Source organism: Pavona decussata, unplaced genomic scaffold (genome assembly GCF_977016875.1).
Source record: "Pavona decussata unplaced genomic scaffold, jaPavDecu1.1 SCAFFOLD_602, whole genome shotgun sequence".
NCBI classification, from domain to species: Eukaryota; Metazoa; Cnidaria; class Anthozoa; order Scleractinia; family Agariciidae; genus Pavona; species Pavona decussata.
In genome coordinates, this window is record NW_028145860.1 from 2,000,713 (window position 1) to 2,028,053 (window position 27,341).

The window sequence follows — 27,341 nt, forward strand, 5'->3', positions numbered from 1 at the left end:
CCCTTACCTGACAAAGACAGTGGAGCCAGTCTTTTGAAAAATAAGTTTAAAATTTAACGAAATGGTTAAGTTGAAAACACGTGAAAAATTGTGTGCAAAAGATGCCACTGTTGCAAGGTTTGTCTTACCTGTCTTACCAACCTGATTTTCATCAATTTTCTTGTCAACTTCAAATTTCGCAGGCTTTCATATGCTGAGGTCAACAAATATTTAGCCTGCCTGATCACACGATCAGAGCTAAAAGAAGGATTAAAACGGGTTGTACAAGGTAACTGAAAAAATATTCCCGGGAAAATATTTCACTATGTCTATCCATTACATACCCGCTCAACGATTTCCGCACAACACACGATCGAGGCACTAAGTCACGTGCCTTCCCAAGAACAACATAGCATCCAAATCCAAGATGGCGCCTCCTCCACCGCCGCCGCCGCCACCTCCACCTCCTCCTCCTCCAATTGAGGGGCCTGTGCCTGTTCCTCCTCCCCCTCCAGCACCTCCGATAGAACCTTCAGTGCCTGCTTCACAACCTCCAAGTGTACAAACGAAATCTCAGCCCGGTATCGCACCGCCAAGCGACGAGAAAGTCTGGGAAAGATCATGGACTGTAGGCGAGCTTAGGACAGGATCCTCAAATTGGACACTGGCAGCTGATGCAGGAGTATGATATTGTTCTGTTTCCCCCTTTATTTTATGGTTTTTCTTTCATTGCCTTTTATTTTTCTGAAGTTTTTAGACTTTCTGTTTGAGGTATAGTTCTGCACGCTCTTGCTTACATCTTGTAAAGACGGATTATGTGACATCGGCAACTTTTGCTCAAGTGGCATAAATTGTCGCTTAATAGTTGCAGATTTGCTCAAAAATTATTTAGTTACTAAACTGATTAAGTAATGAATTGGAGTATAAAAATTTAATTCTCTGAGCAGTTGATGTTTGTGTAAGGAAACTTGGTGAAATTGTTGAAGTTATAGGCTTATATAAGAAGTCATGACTAGATATTAGTGTAATATTAAGCTTATATTAAAATGGCAAACCTTGCATCATGTATTTATCCCATCACAAAGAGGATATACATACCCTATCAATCATAAATTTATAAGTTGTGGTTCAATTTTATTCTTGTTTTTGTTTTTGTTTTTTTGTTTTTTTTTCACTTTTCATACATTTCCTTATTAATTAAAATATGTTTGTAATGATAAATCATGCATTAATAATACATGTATTTACAATCTCTGAAAACATTTCCTTATGCCCTTACATATTTACACTGATCGTGTTATATCTGGTGCAAGGAAATTAATTTCAGTGGAAGGAAATACCGCATTTCACAAAATTGTTTTGTGGGGAGTCTTTAGAATCTATGTATGTATTTCTTGTGGAAATAGGCAGAAAGAGAGGTATTTTGAGTCTCTAGAGTAACAATCTCTTAAAATATTTCCTTATGCACTTGCAAATTTACACTAGCATCTTATCTGGTGCAAGGAAATAAGTTTCTGTGAAAGGAGAAGCTTCATCTCACAAAATTGTCTGGCAAGAAATATTTAGATTCAATATACTTCTTGTGGAAATAGCCAGAAAAAAGAGGTATTTTGAATTTCTATATTTACAATCTGTGAAAACATTTCCTTGTGTACTTGCATATTTTCACTGTTCATGACTTGTTATTTGGTGCAAGGAAATTAGTTTCTGTGGAAGGAGAAACCACATTTCACAAATTTGGTTAGCAGGAAATATTTAGAATCTATATACTTCCTGTGGAAATTGGCTGAAAAAGAGGTATTCTGGGTTCCTAGATTTAGGGTACAGGTTTTTCTGTCTAAAATGATTACAGCTAATACTTGTAGAACCCTGTCACTTACCAGCTTAGTGCTAACCAGCGAGAGTTGCTTTCATTTCAATGGCCAAACTTAAGGATTGTGTCCACAGACTGATAAACTAGAACCACCTTGTACAGCCTAATAAACAACGTTAGGAAACCACTACACAATAGCTTTTATTTGACAGGTCAACCTTTGGGTTTTGTTTTCAAACTCAAAAGTGAGAGACATTGTATTAACAAAATAAACAACACCACAGGAAAGTTCTGCAAAGAAACTCACATTTGATTGTTGTACTTTAGAATTTTATCCACAGACTGGGGTTTAAGTTTGGGAGAAAAAGGATTGAAGTATCAGCATCCATGTTTAGTTGCTTAGAGTAGTTTCCTTGTCGCTCTGTTATGCCGTTGTGCCGGACTTGACATGGACCTAAACTGGTAAGAAAACAGTTTTGGATCTTCCTCACTTATATTTTCTTTGTTACTTTATCCAGCTTCTTTTTTACCTGCAAGAATTCTCTCAGAAGATGATTTCACAAACACATGAAATTGAGACACAGGTTGATGGACTAGTCAATAGTACTAAGGTACACCTCTCTTTAATTTCTTATTAATTAAACAAAGTTATCACCAGTATATAAGTTATTCTTTTTTCTGTAGTGGCGTGGTTATTAGGCACTTAGTGTATCAAACCTCAGATTTTTTGAGCCTATATAGACCCAGTCATTGTGTTATTTCCTTATGCAAGAAATAGTGATCCTTAACCCTTTTACCCCTAATATCAAAGAACGATCATACGCAACATGAATCCCGTGTACATCATTACAAAATATGTCATCCCAATTAGCAGTCAAATGTTTGTTTTTTCAAACAAGTTCAGTCACTTATTTCCCATTCATCTCGTTTTTCTTAGTTTAGCTTTGTCGTTTTCTTTTTTTAACTAATTGTACTTGTGTTAGCCCTGTTAATTAGTCGGTCTCTGCCATGTGTTTATGCGAGTTAGTTGATCTGACGTAAGCTCTCTCGATGAGCACTTAGTTGCTCTTAGAGCAAATGCCGTGTTCAAATATTGTTTTAATAAAAAATATATCAAAGAACAAATTCTCCTATCTCATCCCCATACTTTTCTTATAAAAGTACTGGGGAGAAGTTATTAAAATATCAAGAGCAATTTATCTTGGGTGATCATATCCTTAACTCTCATGACCTCAGGGATTGAATAACCATTGATATTACAAGGTGAAATTTGATGCTGATCACTGTTAGGACGTTTTGTGGTTACCATCATTATAAAGTTGTTTTTTTTTTCTTTTTTTTTTTCTTTTTTTTCTTTTTTTTTTAATTAACTATAGAATACTAAACTCTACTTACAATACTAACCATACCAACTTAAGATACTAACCTAAATTACAAAAAAGTAATAATAATAATAATAATAATAATAGTTACAATATTAAATTAAATGCTACTACTGACAAGGTATAACTATTTTTTAGACTTACAATGAATTACAATTCCACTCAAATTTACTACTAATACTATCATAATAGAAACAATATTAAATTAAATGCTTCTACTGACACTTACAATATACAGTTACACAATAGTTGCAATATTAAAATTAAATTAAAAGCTGCTACTAACGAAGAAAAGAAAAAAAAAAGAGACTTACGATAGGTTACAGTTGCACTTATGAATGAAAATACCACACAAAAGTTTATGTGTAATGTAATTCTTCACATTAAACTGGGGATAGTACCCACTTTTTCTTAAAGAATTTTGTGTTATTGATCTTTCTTTCGGTTTCATATTTTATGACTATTTTACTTTGAAATCCTTGGATTCTGGGTCGAATCTGGGTTCTTCTACAGTCCCATAGAAACAGTTTCCCAATTATTATAAAATAATTCAGTAAGTTACAACTCTCCATCTTGTTTTTGACAGGGGATGGATTCCAAAGTGCAAAATACAATGAATGACTTCTTGATGTTGTCCAACAATCAGTTTATTGAAAATGTAAGTACTTGTTATTCACATAACAGTACTGTGCCTTTTGTGTGTGGTGGTTGGCACAGAAGGGTTGGTATATTAGGATCTCTTTTCCCATCCTCATCACAGCCATTTTGCCACTCACTATCATCAACATATAGCAATATTATTGGTTCCACCTAATTACACCATACTGTTACGTCAAAGATCTCTAGGGTGGAGCTAAGTGATTTACTCCAACTTCTGGTGTATTTTGTGTGGCTTTTTGGCATGGACTTGAAACAGGCTTAACTTGAGGTTGACGTAATGACTTTTATGCTAAAATCATGGACATAAAACTTTGGCGTATGAAATACAAACTGTGTCTTTCCAGTATGGTAATTACATACTATTTTACTCCTAAAGCATTTTCTAATGTTCAGTTCCAGAAAATATCTGTTGTAGGTTAAAACGAATCCCAGGTTAAAATGATTTCAACCTAGGTTGATTTGTATTTTCCTTTGTTAAGGTTGGGTAATTTACATCTGAAACAAAGGAAAATACAAATCAACCTAGGTTGAAATCATTTTAACCTGGGATTCATTTTAACCTACAACATATCCATATACCCCCAGGGAAGGGTTTTAGTTTTGCACCTCCCCTCCCCCCCCCCCAGGACATTCCAGTTTAGCTTCATACTTTGCTTCTAAAATTTTGGCTTGTAAGACCCCCTTCCCCCTAGAAATTTTCAAGGGTGGGTATGGATTTTTTCTGGAACCGTACAATGATGAATTTGTGTCTTGGTTTGTCATTTATCCAGCGTATTTATGAAGAAGATGTCAGCAAAGAAGAAACAAATGAAGAAGAAGAGAAGACGGCTGAGCCAGAAAAAGTATTTTAATGTTATCTTTTGTATGCTAATGTCATCTCTATAATGGCAAGCTACTAGCAAACTATTTCCAGAGAAAAGGAAAGCTGTAAATGATCATTTCGATTTACACCAGATTGTGGCCTCATTTTGTTGAAATGCTTCTAAGTTTTTTGGTCTAAGTACAATTAATTTAAATTTTACTTTTAAAATCAGCCACAGTTATTTTCGGAGAAGAATTTGCAACCATTGTGGTACATATAGTCAAGTGGGGTCTTTGACATACATGTACCACATCCATGAGTCTGAGTTAAGCAAATAATATTGTACTGAATACAAGGTACAATATAAAACCGTTCATATAACAGAGTTTCCATTCAACAAATAGAAAATTTTCAAATATAAGCCCATCCAAAAATTTGGCCATTCAATGCATGTGCTAAAGAAAGGATTCTACGGAATGCCAGATAAAATAGCCCTTGTCATGGAATTCATATCAAACATACTGTACCAGTTGCCAAAGTTCAAAGATAAGCCTCTCCATAAGGTAGTCTCCACCCCTCCCCCCTGGCCACCCATTAGTTAGTTAGGGGAGGGGTATGACGGGCAATTTCAAATCCAATAGGAATTTCTTGTCCTTTTACAGATATGGCAAAAGAAAATTAATACTAACATACAATATAGCTCACCCTTTTAATATTTGACTTATTTTTATTGATTTGTTGTGTAAAGACAAAAACAAGAGAGCAGAGAGAAGCAGAAGTTATCCCCAAACTAAGTGAAGCTCTCAAGCAGGGAATAAGTGTGATGGATAATGCATTTGTTACGCTTGAACTTACAACAGAGCGTAAGTATTCTTCACCATTGTTATCAGCTTAGATCAGAAAATTGGGTAAAAAAAAATTGGGTATCCAAGAGACACGTCCTCCAAGAGCCTTATTTTTAAACTCATTTAGTGACCTTTCACTGAATTTTTCTCCAAAAGTGAGCTTCTATAGGACACCTGGACTGCCTCCTGGCTAAAATCTTGATTCAGGCTGTCATAAGTGACTACCAACAAGAGCAGAGAAGGCAGTCACTTATACTGAAGTTCTGAATGGACTGACTTAGAACATTTTAAAACTGGATTAAAAGAATAGCCAAGTAAATAAAAAAAATGGGAATCTCAGTGCCTTCCACACAGTGGCTCTTTCATCCACTCTTTCCAGGTTGATTTGGAATTTGGGAATGTTGGTTTTTGTGGAGGGAGGAAAACTGGAGTACCCAGAGAACCAACAACGAACTCAACCCATATATGGTGTCAATGTTGGAAATAGAACCTGGGCCACACTCAAGTTTACTCAAAAATTCAAAATTTAGCCAAAAAGAGAGACTGGCCCACAGGTAGCGAGAGCTAATCTAGGCGGGCCAGACTTACAATAATAATTTATTGTTTGAGGATAAAATTAATATCATTACAGTTATTACAATCAAAGACAGAACAAATAAAATTTAGGGGAGGTAGAGAAATCATGAGTAACACTCACACACACAAAAAAGACAAAAATTGAAAAATTTTACGAAAAACAAAACTTAACGTGTTGCAACTAATTGGTGAGACCTATTTTCTGTACTCTGATAGGCGTTTCAATATAGTCATTTTCATTTACCAAAATATTGAGGAGAAGCCGACGAATTTCTCCTTTGAATTCTTTCTTCGAAGTGGTATCTCATTCCACTGTCTTACGCCAAATCGTGAAAAACAACAATGATGTATTTTTAGTCTAGAATTTTGGACGTAAAAGTTTCCAGAGGTGGATGATCAAGTGTTACATGTATATGAATGGACACGAGTGCTCTCACCACTGTGCCATCCATGCTTCCTGAGTTTCAGCATGACATTATTTTGTAACATGATTTGATGATGATTTTAACAAAATGTGAAGTGTCATAGAGATCAGGCTCAAACTTAAGGAAAATATTGAAGTTTGAATTTAACTGTTATTTTCCTCAAAGAAATGTATGGCCAACAAGCGAGCCTGGATGTATTTACACATCTTAAAAATTTCAATATTTTGTTTTAGATTATATTTCCTCAAGTTGAAATCAGATCTCTTTGTGATCTCACAGTTTTAATAAATTTGTCATTCTGGAAAATATGCATACCCCACCAACAGAAGGTTTGTTGGTTTGGGCCAGCTATCCCTTGTCAAAATTATAAATTCTAATTCAGCTTCATGATTTCCTTGAAAAATATTTTTCAAACAGACTCAGATGATGAAGAGGAAGATGAAGATGTTAAGACAGGATTTAAACCACAAGTCATTTTAGAACCAAAGGTGGGTGTGAGCAGCTGGATATTGAATGGCCAATGAATAAACGAAACCAACTTTAATGAATAAAGAAACAAGCAAATGCCCAGATAAACAAATTAATCTGTCTCTCCATCTCCATAAATTGGAATCGACTAAAAGAGCGTTTTTTTTATAAAGGGGCAGATATTTTTAATAATATTGTATGTGAACTCTAGTTTTAGTCCTTTTATCTCTTTTCATATGGATGATTTCTCATTTCTCGATTTCTAATATAGCTTTTTAGATCTAGTTTTGTTTTTTGTTTTTTTTTAATGCAGGACCCATGTTGATAGCAGTTTTTATAACTGAAATGGTCATCCTGCATAAATATATGTTTATCATAATTATTATTATTATTATTATTATTATTATTGTTATTATTATTACTATTATTATTATTATTATTATTATTATTATTATTATTATTATTATTATTATTATTATTATTATTATTCATGCAGCTCAATACTGGTAGCTGCATGAGTTATCATATTATATTACCATATTATATTACCAAAATATGATTTGGGTGTGTGTCATTGTTTTTCCAATAATTATTATTATTGATGTTTAATGTTGGTAAATTCTTTTGTAGGATGTGTATGGCAATCGTCCATTACCCCATCTAATCGGCACATCAGATTTCTTCCGGGATGAACTTGTGGGATTAGAAGAGTCATCTGGAGAAGGTACATCAAAACAGACACAAAAAAACCTACAAAAATGCAGACTAAGGCTGTTAGTTTCTAAAGAAACCTTTGGTACATCCTGCGTGTGTGGGGAGTGGAAACAAATATTTGGTTTTAGTATATACCACACAAGTGAATAGTACTTTTGCGCACGCTGATTGGCTAGCTCGGAGGTGATTTGCCAAGTACTATTCACCTCCGAGCAGCCGAAGAGAAACAAGATGGCTTCCCGTTTCGCCACGGTTACTTAAAAGGAAATTATTTCAATAAATGAGGCGGCTGTTAAAAAAATACATAAAAAATGGCAACAAAGTTTGGTTTGACGGCATTAAATGGTAACTTATTTCATCTTTTCAACCTCATATAAAGTGAAAAATGAAAATACAATCCCTTGTTTACGAAAACTGCCAACCACTAAAATTACAATGAAAACAATGAAACATCTAATATTTTTCAGCATGGTTTCAACGACAAGTTATGATAGCTCAGGTTTTGAATTTTACTGAAAGTACTACAGTAAGGTTCTATTTTTTCTGAAAATCCTGAATTTCTGTGTAATTTTCAAACAGAAGAGGAAGGTGATGAGGAAGAGGTATCAGAATCTAGCAGCAGTGAATATGAATCTGCATCATCAAAAACCAGTGAATCCAGGAGTGAGGCAAGTTATTCTATAGTCAAGATACCATGATATATTCTGAGAGAAAAAATGTCAGCCTTCCTTAGTTCAAAACATTCAACATAATTTGTCAGTTTCCTGGAGACATGTCTTAAGGTTTACATAGCCTGACTTTAACTTTTGAGTCTGTGGATGAAATCTTAAAGTGTGACCATTCAAGACAACAGAGTTTGTGTAGAAGTAGTTTCCTGCAATGCTGTTTGTTTTGTGATATTTTGCAAAATGGAATTTGATACACATAGTTTTCCCATGTTTGGATGTGGAAGGTTAATACACTGTTTAAGGCATATTGATTTGTCCCTATTCTTTGAACCCTCACAGTGATGATTAACGTATTTGCCATTGTATGTCTCTCTGGACAGAGCTCAGAAGCAAGTAGCAGCGAGTCCGAAACAGAGAAACCAAAAGAGATAAAACAGAAACATAAGGCAAAGGTATCCTAACGTCATGCAAACTTGTAATAATAGTTTTGGTAGAAATAAGGAGCTGGCTAAGTGGGGCCGGAGAAACCTTTATGTGATTTTGGTTGATTTCTTTGATCTTCTTGTCAGCAGTAGAATTATATAGCAAGTTTAAAAAACTCAAGAGTACTTTTTAAACATGTGTTTCTTAAGGCATGACTCGTGAAGTCTTCAGTTTACTGCAAGCTTGTGATATTTTTTTAGCAGAAGATTGAATCTGAAGAGGAAGATGAGGATGATTTATTTGGAGAGAAAAAGAAGAAGATAGAATCAGATGATGAACAAGAAGAAAGTGAGGAAGAGGAAGAACAACCTAAGAAGGTAATCGTCACCATGATTGACTTAAATTTTCTGATGTGTGGTGTAAACAATCCCTCTGGCATTCACAAGAGTGCTCCTCATAGTTCTAAAGAGAACCTCAACATTAATTTGTACAGTATACAAAAAATTTGATACAAGTGCTACCTATTTTTGCTTTTAAATTTTCATTACAGGAAACAAAAGTTCTTTTGTGTTTACTAACAAATTTTTTGGCCAAAAAAATTATGTCATGAAATCCAATTTTTTTCTCATGATGGCACATAGCACTTTTTAAAGCCATAGCTTAGAAGATAATGATATCTTTTTCTCTCTGGTTCTGAAATCTTATTTCCATATTAATTTATTTTTTCAAGGACAGGTCTTTTTTATGGGTCGCTGTTGTACTGGTATAGAACCAAGAGGGTTAGTGTGCCCTAGGCCTGAATTGGCTTTTTGGTATGGAGTTTAGGACTAGGAGACCCTGTTTAGCTTGTTTATGTACAATTATCATGGTGACCTGTAGTTGTGACCTGTGACTTGTAAAATGAAACCTGTCAATTTTTCAAAAAAAAATTAAAGGAGACAGACTGTATTTATTTATTTATTTATTTATTTATTTATTTATTTATTTACACAACTTCCACCCTCAGTAATTAGCAATAGACAGTAAAATTAAAATAATCACGTTATATTTAAAACTTGGAAGGTGAGGGACAGCGCAACAGAGCTAGGTTCCATATTTGTAACAATTTAACACCACTTGAAGTGCTCACATACTAGTTAGTTTGTTTCTTCCTTCTGCAGCCCAAAGGTGGTCTAGACTTTGCAGCTGAATTAGCAGCCAAAATTGGTGTCGTACCTGTCAAACGACAAGATGATGAAAATGATAATGATGATGAGAAGGCAGGTGACGATGAATGGAGTGATGGTGAGCAGCAGTCGCCGCAGATTGCTGAATTCCAAGAGAAACAGCGCAGCGAAACAAAAAGAAGCCGCAGTGATAGCAAAACCAAGGACAAAAAATCTCACCATCATCATCATCATCACCACAAGAAAGACAGGGCCGATTCACACGGAGATCACAAGCATAGAAAACGGCGCGGCAGTAGGACAAGTCATAGTAGTGTGGACACAAGGCAGTCAGTTCCTGCTGAAGATGGTGAGAACACAACATACAGTTGCTGTGTAAGATCTAGTAGTCTATCTATTCTATCTTTGGTCTTCTGTCCATAATAGGGTGTCCTTTGTGTAGACCGCAGGCAATTAGACTGTGGGACCCATATTGGCCAATATAGGTACCCAGCAACCCATATTGGCCAATATAGGTACCCAAAAACCAATATTGGCAAATGGGGTTCCCTGGCTACCCAGATTGGCCAATATGGGTACCCAGGGACCAATATTGGCCAATATGGGTACCCAGCGATCCATATTGGCCAGTATGGGTACCCAGAAACCAATGTTGGCCAATGAGTAAGTGAGGGGTGTGAGGTGATTTCTTGGCAAGTTCTCAATTCCTCTACTCTAACTCTATTTGAGTACAGTGGAACCTTGATTTAACAAACCTCTATATAACAAAGTCCTTGGTTTTACAAATGATATTCTCCAGCCTGGCCTTTAAAAATGTATGGAACAGAACCTCAATATAACAAACCTTGGAGATAATGAACCAGATTCCCCTAGAGTCCCTTGGCACTTTGTAAATCAAGCTTCCACAGTAAGCAACCGTGTTAGGTAGCATGGCCTCTCAACAAAATAAAATTCTGGGTATTTCTTAACAATAGACTATAACTGTTAAACTAACAATGGTCCATTGTTAAGAATGAATCTGGCCCCTGATAAGGAAATCTGTCTTCTCCTGTCAGATTTATTTGGCCAGTCGAGTCCTCAGGAAGATGGTTTGTTTGGAGGTGAAGGAACTCCATTTGCAAAGAAAGGAGGACTGTTCAGTGGAGGGGGAAATCTGTTTGCTGATGTTGATGGAGACAAGGTACATGTGCGATAGTGATCAGCATCAAATTTCTCCTACTTGATCTAACATACAGGTTATGAGAATATAGGAGATGATCACCAAAGTGTCTTGATTTGTAAGCAAATTCTCCCAACTTGTATTGTAAGAAATGTATAAGAACAGTGAGGAGAGTATGCACGGATTGTTGATACGAGGGCTAATTTGATGCATAGTTTTCACTGTTTACGCTCTTGAGTTAAGGCAAAAGATCATCATAAACAAAATATTTTTAATGGTTTCCGAACATTTTGTGTAGTATTAGTTAAATGTGAGAATAACTTTTAAAGGAAGGAAAGTTTATCATTCGTAATCATTTCTCAAATTTTCTTGATCTCAAAATGGGCATTATGTTGAACGTGAGGAATTTCAAAATGAGCTTTAAATTATTTGTGCAGTGTTGTCAGTTAATGTTATATGTGTAACTTTTATTGCTACTATAATCAGATGTAATCTGACAGAAACACTGTGATCATTATTAATATTTGGTGCAGTTCAAGTCTTTAATATTTTTAATAAATCTTTTATTCTGCAGGATGACTTGTTTGCAGAGGAAAAGCCTACAGAAGGAGAAGAAGAAGAAGATAAGAAGGAGCCATCAAAAGAAGGTATTTCTCCCCGTTTCTCAAATATTAGTGCATCTTTGGAGTTTTCCTAACTTCTCATGCTTCTTATAAACTGAAGATAACTCACTTACACTGTAATGTGCAGTTCCAGATAAAATCCACACCCATCCCTTGAAAGGTCATTGGAAATTCCTAGGGAGAAGGGGGGTCTTAAGAGTCAAAATGTAAGAAGCAAAGTATGAAGCTAAACTGGAATTTCCTGGGGGGACGGGGGTGCAAAACAAAACACCTTCCGTGGGGGGGAGTATGGATATTTTCTGGAACTACACAATGTGCACCTGCCAATGTTAAACTACAGGAGAGGGGGTGGGGCTGGTGTTGGTGTTTGTGTTGATCATGTGATATACCTTACCCACCCTGCCTCAAAATACATGATTAACACACTTTTCAGTGTGGTTTGACCCATGTTTTTGGGCCTCAGGTTAAGACGAGAATTATTCAAAATAATTAAATGTCCTTTACATCTGTCTGATGCCCCAGCCTGGTCCCTTCACTTCAGCTCAAGAGAGATAGTTTCAGTAGATTTAGTCAGGTATACAAAAACGTTAAAAAATACTTAGTTTAATTACAATAGTACTATTACAATAATACTAAAACTTCATGTAATACTGTGAATACTAAAACCTGTTTTCTGGTGAATGCCATGCATTTAATATTGTTGAAGGAGTAATTATTAGTTAATAATGCTCAAAATTAAACAATTATTTATTGTGATGGTGGTGAGTTTCAAGTTTTAAGTTTATTAAGTTTTTCAAACAGTTACTTACAAAGAACACCGCCTGCAAATAGCGAGCTAATCTAGGCAGGCGGTGTTAAGGACATACATACATGAATTACTAATTGAAGGCGTTAAAAAAGTCAATTTTGAATACATTATTTGTCAAAAGAGTAAAAAGCAATGAAAAGTGAAGAAAAATATTATATCTTAAATATCTAGACTCAACTAATAACTTATTGTTTCAATCTATCTTTTGTATCCAACAGAAGATGAAGAGTCAGTGTTGATTAAACCCAGATCAAGAAGCACAGCTAGTGGGAAAAAACTCCCAGCTGGGGCAGTCTCTATATTTGGAGGTGCGTTAATCCTTTTTAACTCGTGAATGCGCGCATGCGCAATGAACGAGTTATAGCGATAGCTGGCTTTTGACTTGGTCGGTCGGTCGGTTTTGTCGTTAACTTTCGGGCGTGCGCAGTGAGTGAGTTTCAAATTCAATTAGTGGGAAAAACACGCGAACATTTATTGTTCACGGCGCATCAGGAAATTTTTATTCAATATGTAGAGAATAATTTGACGATCATTTAGTGCAAGAATGGAGATTTTTCGTTCAATCTGAACAAAGTTACAAGTTTTTTCAGTTTTTCAGAAAGTCCGGGGTTGTAAACTCAATTAGTGAAAAAAAAAAAACGTGAAAATTTTTTTTCACGACGCGTCAGAATTCTCTCATTCATTCTGTAGAGAATAATTTGACAATCATTTCAGTGTAAGAATGGAGATCTTTCGTTGAATCTGAGCAAAGTTATAGGTTTTTTTCGTTTTTTTCTACAAAGTGCGGTTTCTTTTAAGAATTAAAAATAATTTAATTTAGAAATAATTTAATTAAAAATAATTTAATTTGTCAGTTTTCACGCGAAAGCGGAACGTGCCATGTCACGCATCATTGACATCGTAAACAAAATTATGCAAATTTCTGGTGAAATGAACACTTTAAGATCTTGTCTGCTTTCATAGAGGTTTCACAGGGGAAAAATGTTTCATTTTCGAAATTTACAACTGGTAATTTATGGGAAAGCAAAAGGACGCGGTCGATAAATAATTCTTATTTAGCAAGAGCTTGTCATAGTTCATTATTTTTACTTGAGGATTGCGTGGACTGAACTCCAAAGGAAAAATTTCACGCATTTATGTCGGGCATGAAATGTAATGCGATACTTTGTTGAACATATTTCCCTTTGTGAGATCGGCTTGCCCTACAGTAATTTTGTAATTTTAATTCCCAAAAAAACTTCACTTGCCCATCGGGCAAGTGATGGTTAGAATCCACTAGCCCGATCGCGAAATCCAGTAGCCCCGGACTATCGGGGACACGAATTTGCATGACGTAGCTGCACATGGCGTGCTCCTATGAACTTTGAATAAAAAAAAAGACATGATTTTTTTTAATCGGCGCATCAGAATAATCGGCTTATTCAATCTGTACAGAATAATTTGACAATCATTTTAATAGTACAAGAATGGTCATTTTTCGTTACATAATCGGGCAAAGATATAATTTCTTTTAGCTTTTGAGGAAGTTTCCGTAGCCGTCTAAATTTCAATTACTATGTGTCATCTGCATTCACGAGTTGGCTCACAGGAGCCTTTGATTGTATCAATAGTGGATTTGTTAAACCTCTTAAAATTTTTGATTTGTACAGTAAAATGTTCAAATTAAAACGTAGAAATAATGCTTGAAGGCTTTCATTTGAAATGGCTGCACTCAAAGATAAAATTACCATGAACAGCATCACCTCAAAGTACTGCTCAGCAACTTTTATTTGAATAGTCACACTTAGGATAGGTTTAACCCACACAGTAACAAGGTAGACCCACCTTGTACAGCTTAACAAACAGTAGCCTGAGCTGAGTCAAAAAACGATTAACACACTTCCAAAAATGTTGATTAAACCCAGAACAAAAAGCAGAGCTGGGGCACTCTCCATTTTCGGAGGTGTGTCAATCCTTTTACTATCAGTAGTGGGCATATAAATCATCTTTTAAATTTATTTGTAAAATGTTCAAGCTAAAACATAGAAACAAGGCTTGAAGGCTTTCATTTGAAATGGCTACACTCACACATAGAATTACTTTGAACGGCATCACAGGAAAGTACTGCTCAGCAGCTTTTCTTTGAATGGTCACAGTTGAGGATAATTTTCATCCACAGAATAACAAGGTAGACCCATCTTGTGTAGCTTTACAAACAGTTATGTTTTAAGTTATATTCTTTACCAGTATCAGAGTTCTGTCCATTAAATATTTTTGACACAGAATAAACACCCAAGCTCTAAACAGTTTGAACTGCACACAAATCAATAAAACCTATCTTCTGAGTAAATTAAGCCTGACAAATACATCCTCTTTCAGATGCTGGCTTGTTTGGGTCTCCAACAAAAGAGGTGAGGAATTGTTTTTCTATTTGGAAAGGTATCCTAGTCCTGCAAATTTTATTGAATGAACTTTAAATTTGGCAAAATTCTTCTTTTGAACCTAGGACGTTTCAAAGAGTCTAACTAGAAGCCCAATAAATGAAGCACCTGTGACAAGACCTAAACCAAAGACAGTAGGAGGAGGAGGAGGGAGTGGACTGTTTGATGGTGACGATGAAGATGATTTGTTTAGCGGCACATCAACAAAGCCATCCAATGCTCCAGTAGCACAAGGTATGTGTCACAATAGGTCTCATATTTCGGTTGCTAGGAATTAGGTCTAATGTTCTCGTATTACATGTACATTGTTGTACTAAGGATTCGGAATTAAACATAGTTGTACAATTACACTCTCCGTTGTCTGTTCCCTGTTAGCGAACAGCGCGTGTTACATGGTGGCAGCGGTCGGTCTAATATACAGAAGACACCCACTGCTGTCGTCTGGAGTGGAAAAGCTGGCAAGAAATGCCTGAAACTGGTGAAAACGCCTCCTCGTCGTCTTCGAGTCCGAGCGAGACTCTAGCGCCACCCCCACCTCCGGGAATAACAAACACACCGAATGTAGCGGTTAAACCGCCGTCAAAGCTCATGCTTCGAGAAAATGCGGCGGAAAATTGGAAAACTTATAAGCAACAATGGCACAACTATGCAATTGTCGCCAACCTCGCAGCGCAAACCGAGGAGTATCAAGTAGCATTATTTCTGCATTGTTTGGGCACCGACGCTCTGCGTGTTTACAATGGCCTTCCGTTCGCGGACGAAAGCGACAAAACAAAGCTGTCAAAGATCATGGAGAAATTGGATGAGTTCGCGATCGGTGAAATGAACGAAACCTACGAGAGGTACGTGTTTAACAGTCGTAACCAAGAAGCAGATGAATCTATCGACGCGTACGTCGCAACATTACGAAAATTAGCGCATACGTGTAATTTCTGCCCTTGCTTACACGACACTCTCATCAGGGATAGAATCGTCCTTGGCGTACGAAGCACACAGCTCAGAAAACGACTCCTGCAAGAAAGGAAGCTCACGCTTAAAAAGTGTGTGGATATGTGCCGAAGTTCAGAAGCGACAAGCTCACAGCTTCAAGCGATCACTGGCAACGCAAAAATGGAAGAAGTAAACAAACTTCGACAATGCGACTCGCGTGGAAAAACTCCGCGAAGAGAAAAGATACGCAACCCCAGATCAGAGGGAAATCCTAAGCGATGTAAATTTTGTTGCGGAGATCATCCTTTCAAGAAACAGAAATGTCCAGCCTGGGGCGCTAAGTGCGATAACTGTGGAGGTCGAAATCATTTCGCAAGCGCTTGTCTAAAATCGAAGAATGCCAAGAGGTCGCAACGCTCGGATACAGCCGTCAAGCAAATCGAAACAACCGTCGAAACTTCCTTCGACTCCGACTCCGACTCGAGCGATATCGATTTTATTACAAGCATTACCACTACTGTTAGTGCGGTGAAATCTCCCGAATCTGGTTATGCGAAAGAGATTTACACCGTGATGGAAATCGGAAATCAAGCTGTCAAGTTTCAAGTTGATTGTGGCGCGACAATAAACATAATCACGGAAAGGCTAATGGGTGATTCGCCGATAACGCCGACAACAAAGCGTCTGGTTATGTGGAATAAGTCGGAAATCACGCCACTAGGATCGACGCGAGTGATACTTCGAAATCCTAAAAATAGGAACAAGTACTCTGTTGAATTTGTTGTTGTTAAAGAGAATCTGACACCCCTGATCGGTGCACAGGCAGCCCAACACATGAAGTTGATCACCGTGAACGAAGATAATTTCGTGACAACAGCTCCACCCAGTACTCAGCAAACAGAAGTGAAACTTCTTAATGCATCTGAAGAAGTAATCAAGCAATTCTCGGACGTATTCGATCGCAAGGTTGGAACTTTCCCTGGCAAAGTTCACTTAGAAGTGGAATCTAGTGCAGAACCTGTCATTATCCCCTCGCGACGAATCCCAACGGCCCTGAAGAGTAAATTCAAAGAAGAATTGAAGAAGTTAGTCGATGACAAGATCATCACACCTGTTGATCAGCCAACGCCCTGGGTTAACAGCCTTGTAGTAACTACCAAGAAATCCGGTTCATTGAGGGTCTGTGTGGATCCAAGACCGCTGAACAAAGCGCTCAAGAGAGAAACATACCAAATGCCGGTCTTAGACGAAGTTCTACCCGAGTTAGCCCAAGCGAAAGTCTTCTCTACAGCTGACCTTAGATCTGGTTTCTGGCATTGTGTCTTGGATGACGAGTCCAGCCTACTGACGACATTCAGCACCCCTTATGGAAGATACCGCTGGCTAAGATTACCGTTTGGATTGTCTGTATCTCCAGAGATCTTTCAGAAGCATGTCAATCAGGCATTAGAGGGTCTGGATGGCATTCTAAACATTGCCGATGATATCCTTGTCTATGGTGTTGGCGAGACAGCCGAGCAAGCAAATGCAGACCATGACAAGAAACTAGCAGCCCTACTTCAGAGGTGCAGAGAGCGTGGTATAGCCCTGAACAGAGATAAACTCAAGCTACGAGTCAAGCGTGTAAAGTTCATGGGACATGTTCTCACCGATAATGGATTAGAGCCAGACCCAGAGAAGATTGAAGCAATCAAAGCAATGCCAAAGCCTCAGAATGTAGAAGATGTGCAACGCCTCAATGGTTTCGTGACCTACCTTGCAAAGTTCCTGCCTAAGCTAGCAGATGTCATGGAGCCAATACGCCGGTTGACCCGCAAGGAAACCGACTGGTGTTGGTCAGTCGAGCAAGAAAACGCATTTGAGAAAGTGAAAGAATTGGCAACAACAGCTCCAGTACTAAGCTATTACGACCCAACCTGCCAGCTTGAGGTCCAATGCGATGCAAGCCAGAAGGGCTTAGGTGCAGCTCTGATGCAGCGTGGACAGCCAATCGCCTACATAAGCCGTGCCCTGACTCCAACCGAGCAGAGATACGCGCAAATAGAGAAGGAGTGTCTGGCCATAGTCTACGCCTTGGAACGATTCCACCAGTACACATTTGGCCGTCGTGTCCTAGTGCATAGCGATCACAAGCCCCTCGAGTCGATTATGAAGAAGCCACTAGCGAGTGCTCCCCGACGACTGCAAGGCATGTTGATGCGGCTGCAGAAATATGACGTGACTGTCAGCTATGAGCGTGGAAAGAATATGTTCCTGGCCGACCTTCTGTCCAGAGCATACCTGCCGAAAGGCGCAAAACCAGAAGACGAAGAATTTGAATTTGTAAACATGGCGAGCTACGTACCAATCGCGGACCCACGACTAGAAGAGATCCGGCAAGAAACTCAGAAGGACGAAGTGATGCAAGTCCTCATGGATGCGATCCTTCAAGGTTGGCCTGACGACAAGTCATCAGTGCCAAGCCTGGCTCTCCCATACTTCAACCAGAGGGATGAACTGACGGTTCAGAACGGTCTCATCTTCAGAGGAGAACGCGTAGTCATACCAGCTAAACTGAGAGAAAGCATGAAGAACAAAGAACTGACGGTTCAGAACGGTCTCATCTTCAGAGGAGAACGCGTAGTCATACCAGCTAAACTGAGAGAAAGCATGAAGAACAAGATACACTCATCACACATGGGCGCAGAAGCGTGCCTAAGACGTGCCCGAGAGTGCATCTTCTGGCCGGGTATGTCCGCAGAGATGAAACAGCTCGTAGAATCGTGTGAAATCTGCAGACAATACGAGTCAGCGCAGCCAAAGGAAACAATGAGAAGCCAAGATCCTCCGACAAGACCATGGGAACGGATCGCGACTGACCTGTTCTCGTACAAGGGTAAAGAGTTTCTCATCACAGTCGACTATTACAGCAACTTCTGGGAAATCGATCATCTGCCCAGTCCAACGGCAACTGCTGTGATAACAAAGCTGAAGAACCACTTCGCCCGATACGGATGCCCCGACGCTGTGATCAGCGATAATGGTTCCCAGTTCACCAGCCTAGAATTCGCCCAATTCAAGAACAAGTGGAAATTCAAGCACAGAACCATAAGCCCGGGCAACAGTAAAGCGAACGGCAAAGTGGAATCTGCTGTCAAGACAGCAAAACAGTTGCTGCGCAAAGCCGATGATATCCATCTGGCGCTCCTAGACCATCGCAACACTATAACCCAAGGAATGACGACCAGTCCTGCCCAGCGCCTGATGAGCCGCAGGACAAAAACCCTACTTCCTGTCACGGAAAACCTTCTTCGACCGCAGGTTCCTGACCAAGAAGAACAGCATCGCCTTCTATGCAAACGCCAGCAATCTCAAGCTCATTATTACAACCGAACCGCCAGAGATCTCCCCAAGTTGGAACTAGGAGACGTGGTTCGAATGAAGCCAATCAAGAACCATGAACGTGCCTGGCGAAAGGCGACCGTAACGCAGCAAGTAGATGACAGGTCGTACGTGGTGGAAACCCCTGACGGAGCCTCTTATCGCCGGAACCGCTTCCATCTGAGGAAATCTGGCGAACCAGCCCCGCCTACTCCAGTTGAACCTGTAGCGATGACACCAGAAAGTGCAACAGAGGAGCCGCTTCCTCAAAACGAGTCTACAACTGCACAGAGTTCACCGAGCAGTCCAGTGGCCCCTCCTGCTGTTCCTGTCCAAACAGAAACAAGGCCAACTCGACCGGCTCGTGAGAGGAAACCACCTGCATACCTGCAGAACTATGTCTGTTACTAGACAGACTCGGACCGTTTATGACATTTGATTGAACTCTTTGATTAGCATCTAGTAGCGTGCATTTACAACCAATAGACTCATGAATGAACAGTCCGGTTTAGACTATAGCTGATTCAATAGAACTTTGATTCATACGAGAAAATTAGACTTTCAAAACGAAGGGGATGTCACAATAGGTCTCATATTTCGGTTGCTAGGAATTAGGTCTAATGTTCTCGTATTACATGTACATTGTTGTACTAAGGATTCGGAATTAAACATAGTTGTACAATTACACTCTCCGTTGTCTGTTCCCTGTTAGCGAACAGCGCGTGTTACAGTATGTCAACATGGAAAGTCTCTATTGGTTTGCTTGCATTTCCTTTCATTAGTAGATTAAAATTGTGAAGCATTTGTGTTGTTTGCAGTGTGTAGGTAACTGATGGCCATTGTTTTAGTGGTATTTATTATTCGGGATTCCTTTCAGATTCTGAGTCGTTGTTCTTCCTCTTGAAATGGTTGCCCCAGTTCATACTTAAGGCACATTCTTTTGGCACCATTCTAGAACAGGAATACACAAAATATTTATTTATTTATCACATAGGTTACACACTCAAAGCTGAGCATAATAGATGGTATTCATGTTCTCTTGATACCTAGTCTGTTTTCAGAATGAACAGAATTTAGTATTCTGTTGATTCTGCCCTAATAGCAGAATGAACATAATATGATTTGCTCAGAATGAGCGGAATTGGTTCTTTTGGGAAAGTTTTCAGTTTAATCAGAATAGGCAGAATTGCATTCTTTTGTGTACTGCTATTCTGTGTATTCTGTTATTCTTGAACTGGGATAGGAATAGTCAGAATTGTCCCAAATGAATGTGCCCTTAATTAGGACGATTTTAAATCATTTAAACAGAGACTACAAAAACGAAAAAGCCATCAGCAAAAACAGTTGACCTGTTTGGTGATGATGAAGGTGAAGTGGAAGATGAAGGTGATTTGTTCACTGGCAAACCACCAGCAAAAGAACCATTTAAGGCACCACCCAAGAAAAAGGTGAGTTACTGTCTTTTGTTGTAAATTGTCACTCTGGGCAAGTAGGTGGGATTCTTGCCGAATACTTACCAAAGCAGGTGGGAGGGTATTGAAGTGAGGAAACTGCTACCAAGAGCTAGACCACTGGTAAAAGCAAATAGGGAGCTTAAGCAATGACGACGGCAACAGCAACGAAAACCTCCCCAGAAAATCTTTATTTCATTTGTACTACTTCACAATTATTTCAACTCGCTCAACTTTTACAAAAAATGGCGAACTATCCAGGAACCAAATTGGTAGGAGTGGCGTACAAGTTAAGAAAGAAAATGGAAAATTCACCATTGTGCGTTCACGTTCTCCAAAAAACCTCAAATGTGGTCATTTCACGTTTTTGTTTTGCAGAGGACGGTAAAGAAATGTACCAAAATGTAAAACGCACATGCAAAGTGATTGTTTTTGCTCATTAAACCTGTTGTTTTGCGGCGTTGTCATTGCCGTCGCCATTGTTGTTGCTTAAGCTTACTACAAGGAAGACAACGGCACATACGTTTTTATGCATCACAAGGTGCCCCCACTAGAACCCCCAAAACTGCCCGTATGTTGCATGAATAGGAAGACCCCTGACTGGCATACATTGCTTTGTATTTTACTGTTTTTTAGAATAATCGTTGCTTAATTATCCCTAAAAAATGTGTGGTTACCCCAATATTCTTGGTCTTCTTTTTGGATTTCAATAGGCCTTGCTAAGATCTGCTTTCCCCGCATAGTCATAAACCACACAAAAATACTTCTTTATTAGTAGGTACCATCCTTTAAGTTACCTATTATGAGTTATAACTTTCCCTTTCCTTTTGCTACATGTACAGTTGCTCAAACCCATCAAAACTAAGGTTACAGTGATTAATACTATGTCTGGCATATTTCAGCTCCCTGCTGGTGCTGTGTCAATGTTTGGTAGTTCACCACCTCCTCTACTGATTGGCAAGAAGGCTGAAGATGAAGAGGTAACCCCACCCTCCCTCTCTATCACCTCCTTTTGATTTTTCTGCTCCTTCTTTTCTCTCTTCTGTCATTGATTTTCCCAATTTTCTCTCCCCCTCCCTTTCCTGCTCAACTTTTCCCTTGTTCTGTGTTTCCCACACCCATGTTATTTGTTTCCCCCTCCCCCTCATACCCTCTTTTCCCCAATCTTCCTCCTTTCTCCCTACCTCTCATACTGTTATCCCCACCATTTATCTTTCCTTTTTCCATTCTCCTCTTCACATACCCATGTTATTTTTGCCTTTATCTCCCCCCTTCCTCCCCCTGTCCTTCCCCTATAATTCCTCCTTTCTCCCTAGGTACCTCTCATACTGTTATCCCCACTATTTCTCTTTTCTTTTTCCATTCTCCTCTTCACACACCCATGTTCTTTCTGCCTTTATCTCCCACCTCTTCCTTCCCCTATCTTCCTCCTTTCTCCCAACCTCTCATACTGTCTTTCCCACCTCTTCTCTTTCCTTTTTCTATTCTCCCACTTTGCACACACATGTTATTTCTTCCTTTATCTCCCCTCCCTTTCATACTCTCTTTTTCCCTATAATTCCTCCTTTCTTCCTCCCATTCGTGTTTCCTTCTCCCTTCTCTTCCCTTTCTATTCAGTCTTCTTTCATCTCCTCTATGATCCTTTCATCCAGTCATGATCAGATTGTCAAAGGTGTTTCTTTCCTTGTGGTCACAGAAGGATGACACTGGCTTATTCAGTGAGTCCAAAGCTGCTCCACCTCCCAAGAAACCTCCAGTGGAAGTAAAGCCTCCCCCTGCATCACAGCCAAGCAAACCAAAGTCAGGGGGAGGTCTGTTCAGTGATGAGGATGAGGAAGATGGGGGAGGGTTGTTTGGAGCCCCTGCTGCTAAGCCACAGCCCAAAGCTGAAGTGAAGTCCAAACCCAAACCGAAGACAACAATCAGCTTGTTTGACGATGATGAACAAGATGAAGAAGAAGATTTCTTTGCTGCTCCTGTGACTTCAAAAGTAAATGGGTATGTGCTACTTACATTATTTTGACAAAAGTATCATTCTTTCATTTGGTTAATGCATCTTAGAAAAACTGTACACCACAAGTACAGCAGATTTATGTTAATTTTGATACTGGCTATCTCATCTTCTGAAGAATTATAAATTAAATACCTCTTACTAACCGAGTTCGAGGTCCGTACTGTAAGTTACAGACCAAGTTTTTTCCTGTTAATTTATGGCTCAAGCACGAAGCGCGCGGGCCATGAATCAACAGGAAAAAAGGAGGATGCGTAACTTACAGTACGGACCAAGAAAAGGAAGTTAGTAAGATATTTATTATATCTTTGAGGTTAATCGGGCACGCGGGAAAGGAAAATCTCGAATTTAGCGGCCCATACAGTGAAATACAGCCCACAAAATTGATCTATCACACTGCACATACTAACTGAGAGATATAATAAAGCACAATAAGTATGACAAGGTTGTCTGAACATTTAAGAACCTGTTGTAGAAATGTGAGCTGATGGTGAATGTTTTCTCTGCACTTTTGGCTTCTCCTAAACTCCTATGAATGTTTTCATTACTGGTATAGAAACTCAGATGAAGCGTTTTATAATGTAGCCTGGGGAAAATTCTTCTTGTTTCTAATTGTTATAGAAGGATGGCTTTCAACCAATCACAGCATACATTAAATTAAGGTTATTTTGTTAAAACCTTTGTGCAAATAGTCTTGATTTTTTTGCAGTGCACCACCCAAGGTAGAGCCAAGCAAAGAGAAGTCAAAAGAAGATGTAAAGGTAAGCAGTTTCAAAGCTCTTTCTTCAACTTGTATTTTGTGTGAAAAACAATCACTGCACTTGTAGGAACCTCCTGTTGCTTGACAATAATATTTATATTGGTAATTGAACTGAGTGGAGTGCAATTTGGTCTGAAATCATACGCGTGATTTCAAAATCAAACGAGCGCACAGCGCGAGTTTGATTTGAAATCGCAAGTATGATTTCAGACCAAAATTGCACGACACGAAGTTCAATTACCACTTAATTACGTCCATTTTGAAATCACAGAGTATCATTGTCAATATTAATATTCTATTTGTGTTACTTCATTTCCATTTTGATGGGCTAAAGAAAGGATGCAATTTAGAGCAAAAAATGATGCAATTTGGGAATAAATTGCACCATTTTGGACCAATCAGATTCCAAGGATCACCAGTGATTTCAAAATGGATGTAATTAGGGGAGTAACAGGATAAAAAAAATGTATTCATTGACGTCTTTCTCTTTCTGTAGGAATCTAAGCCTACCCGTGAGAAGTCTTCAGGGCTATTTGATGATGACGACGATGATTTGTTCAATTCCCCATCCCCTAAACCCGCCCCGTCTCCTACTGCCACGCCAAAGGAGGAAAGAAAGAAGGTATGTGTTGCCTGAACCAGGAGAAGGCAAAAGAAGTGTTGTTACAGTGGGCCCTCTGCTTTTGGGCACCTTCATAATATGAAAACTTCTTTATTTTTCAGGTATCTATTGTAACTGTTTAAAATTGTAACGTATCTTGCCACAGGGTCAGTCTCAAACATACCCTGAAGAAGAAAGGCCATGCCTTCCGAAATATTGGAAAATATACTTCCCTGACCGTGAAATCAGCCTTGCTCTTTTTTTAGATTATTTGCTTTACTGCAGACAGTATGTTTTGGCAAAACCCAAATTCACACACAGTCAACTCCCTTTATTGCAGACACCGTCAGGATCACGCGTTGTGTTTTTGTTTTTCTGTTTTTTTAACTTTATTTATTACCTTTGGCTATAAGAATTACAGTAATATTACAGTAAAAAAAAATTCAAAACACGGCATGTATATATACAGTCAAAATATGTCATAATAAGGAGAGTCCATAATGGCAGGAATTTATTTCAGTCAAACATCTGTAGTTTATTTTTGCCAGGGATTTAGCTGCTGTCTATACTATCAGGGTGTCCAAAATAGAGAGGTGTCCTCAAGGCGAGAGTTGACTATATACTGTACCTTTCCAGTATTAACATGCCCACAGTACTGACTGCTTTCTTCTTGTCTTCTTCAGCTTCCTCAACAGGAAAAGCCAAGGAGCTCTTCAAAGATTCAGTCACTTTTCGATGCTGATGAAGATGATGAAGGCATGTTTGGGGGCACAGCGGATGATATTTTTGCTGCTTCGCCGCCCCAGGTAAACATGCAAACTTTAATAATTGATATCCCTGTTTTCAGTATTTTTCGCTCTCTTTAAACATACATCAAACCGTGTTCTTTAGAAGAAAAACATTAAAAGTTGAAGGTTTGAAGTTGTGGTGTGATGGGTTGGTTATCCCCCGTACCGACAAAGATGGCAACTGGTACATTTGAAGGGGTGAGTGGAAAAAAGTGACATCTGGTCTTATGTCAAATTCTCCTTTGCTCATACAAGGAAGAACAAGGCAATTTACTAGGAGAATTAAGCACTCAATCAGATGTCACTTAAGGCTTTTTTTCCACGCGCCCCTTCATTTGCCCACAATTGTGAGCATTCGAAAACCCCAAAAACGCCCATGAAAACGTACAGAAAAGTTTCTAAAACTTCAAACTTTGTATACACAATGTTGTTAGTACAGGGTCAGATTTCTAAAAAAATATGGCTTTCTTTGTGCCCATTGGGTGTGTAAGGTTCGCAAGGTATTGTGATAAAATGTACAGCTGCCTGAATTGGTCTGTGTATGTTTATTTGTTTGTTTATTTCACCACCACACACGTTACAAAAAAAGAAAAATGCGAGTACAAAAAATATACACATATTACAGAGAAAGTGGTGTGAAAGCCTTAGGAGAAACTATAGGGCTTATAGAGTAAGGCTTCCTCGTTACAGAGTTGTTACATATAATGTTTGAAGACTGTGAGACGGCTGATACAATTACAGTTGAAACGAGTAGACAGGAAACGATCAATAAACATTTGTCATAAAGTTGTGTCCTTAGACATTAAACTACACTAAATATTGCCCCTCTCCTCAGTGCTGTATGAATAATAACAGTGTACTTTTCCCCTTTTGTTTCAGTCTCCTCAGAAGTCGTTTGGGGCTGTGTCACCTTTATCAGCGGCTACATCACCGGCAGCACCATCACTTGATTCAGTAGATGGAGGCCCAGTCACCAAGCCCAAACCCAAGACAACCACGGCATCGGCGGCACCGAAACCGAGCCTGTTCAGCGATGAAGAGGAGGATTTGTTTGGTAGCAAATCTGTGGAGGAGTCACCGAAAGTCGAAGAGAAGAAAGAAGTGATTGCTGAGAGCCCCAAGCCAAGGAAACCGGTGGGAGCAGTGGCTATGTTTGGAGGTGTTGATCTGTTTGCTGGGAAGAAGCCATCTTTCATTGGACAAAAGGACGAGGAGGAGAAGACAGAGCCCGCTAAGAAGGAAGAAGGCAAGTTTGAAAGTTGACTATGAACGAGCACTAATCGACAATCTTTGCTCTAGTTTTGTACTTTTGGTAGATTCTACTCACCATGTCACTCAATAACTTTCATTTGAATGGTCACTTTTTGGGTTGCTTCAATAGTACCACAAGAAAGTACTGCTCAGTAGCTTTCATTCGAATGGTCAAACTTTAGGATTTCATCCACAGATTCAAAAGATAGAAGCATCTTGTACAGCATAATAAACAGCACCACAGGAAAGTACTGCTCAGTAGCTTTCATTTGAATGGTCAAACTTTAAGATTTCATCCACACATTCAAAAGATATAGTCACCCTGTTCAGCGTAACAAACAGCACAACAGGAAAGTACGGACCAATAGCTTTCATTTGAATGGCCACCGAATTCAGGAATTGAACTCGGGCGACACTTACCGATTTCATCCAGACTCAAACATTTAGAACCAACTTGTACAGTATGGTAACAGTATCACACAAAAGTACTGCTCAAGTGCCTTCATTTATATGGTCTCACTTTAGGATTTCATGCATGGGTTAAAACATTAGAACATCATTGTACAGCATTATCAACAGCACTGGGGGGAAAGCACTTCTCAAGATCTTTCATTTGAATGGTCGCACTTTAGGATTTTATCCACAGACTCAAAAGTTAGAACCACGTTGTACAGCAAATGAAAACCAGCACAGGGAAGTACTGCTCAGTAGCTTTTTTGAGTTTTCACACTTGTAATTAACCTACAGAGTCGAAAAATGAACCAGATGACTTCACTCAATGATTGATAAACTTTGCCAATGCGAGGATCCGCAAAAAATGAGTGATTCAAAGACAAGTTTTTGTTCGTTTCGCTACAACAGAGAATCGTGTTTCAACTAAGCTGGCCTTTGTTTTTCCGTTTAATCAGACAAACCAACTGTAACGAAGAAGGGAGCGGATCTATTTGACAACGAAAGAGAAGAAGATGAATTATTCTCTTCAAAACCCAAGACAACAAAACCTGCAGTGGCGCCGGTTAAGGCCAAACCAAGTTCAGACTTGTTTGGAGACTCCACAGAAGATGACCTCTTCTCTGCGCCATCTAAACCACCCACGGGTAAGACCCTGATAAATAGAAACTACTTACTTAGCACTCGCCACGGAAATAGACCCTTCTCCAAAATGGCGGCCGAAAATTCAAATAAATTAAAATTAAAAACGTATACCAGCACTAGAAAGAGCACTTTTACTTTACTAACCATGCAAAGTTTCAGCATA

General features: G+C 38.8%; 1 protein-coding gene across 1 annotated transcript in view; it reads left to right on the top strand.

The window, feature by feature from the left end:
- Positions 1 to 387: 387 nt before the first annotated feature.
- The window catches only part of LOC146449325 (uncharacterized), a 37,016-nt gene continuing 10,062 nt past the window's right edge, over positions 388 to 27,341 (top strand). The window contains exons 1-24 of the mRNA XM_085101809.1: positions 388 to 661; positions 2,311 to 2,403; positions 3,761 to 3,832; positions 4,605 to 4,676; positions 5,385 to 5,499; positions 6,900 to 6,970; positions 7,581 to 7,674; positions 8,244 to 8,332; positions 8,713 to 8,784; positions 9,019 to 9,132; positions 9,916 to 10,270; positions 10,977 to 11,101; positions 11,655 to 11,727; positions 12,730 to 12,819; positions 14,870 to 14,901; positions 14,997 to 15,165; positions 20,530 to 20,669; positions 21,575 to 21,652; positions 22,369 to 22,670; positions 23,393 to 23,444; positions 23,940 to 24,065; positions 24,728 to 24,850; positions 25,712 to 26,078; positions 26,992 to 27,180. Coding sequence (XP_084957935.1) covers positions 407 to 661; positions 2,311 to 2,403; positions 3,761 to 3,832; positions 4,605 to 4,676; positions 5,385 to 5,499; positions 6,900 to 6,970; positions 7,581 to 7,674; positions 8,244 to 8,332; positions 8,713 to 8,784; positions 9,019 to 9,132; positions 9,916 to 10,270; positions 10,977 to 11,101; positions 11,655 to 11,727; positions 12,730 to 12,819; positions 14,870 to 14,901; positions 14,997 to 15,165; positions 20,530 to 20,669; positions 21,575 to 21,652; positions 22,369 to 22,670; positions 23,393 to 23,444; positions 23,940 to 24,065; positions 24,728 to 24,850; positions 25,712 to 26,078; positions 26,992 to 27,180 — 3,268 coding nt within the window. The 5' untranslated portion in view covers positions 388 to 406. The remainder of the gene's footprint in view (positions 662 to 2,310; positions 2,404 to 3,760; positions 3,833 to 4,604; positions 4,677 to 5,384; positions 5,500 to 6,899; positions 6,971 to 7,580; positions 7,675 to 8,243; positions 8,333 to 8,712; positions 8,785 to 9,018; positions 9,133 to 9,915; positions 10,271 to 10,976; positions 11,102 to 11,654; positions 11,728 to 12,729; positions 12,820 to 14,869; positions 14,902 to 14,996; positions 15,166 to 20,529; positions 20,670 to 21,574; positions 21,653 to 22,368; positions 22,671 to 23,392; positions 23,445 to 23,939; positions 24,066 to 24,727; positions 24,851 to 25,711; positions 26,079 to 26,991; positions 27,181 to 27,341) is intronic.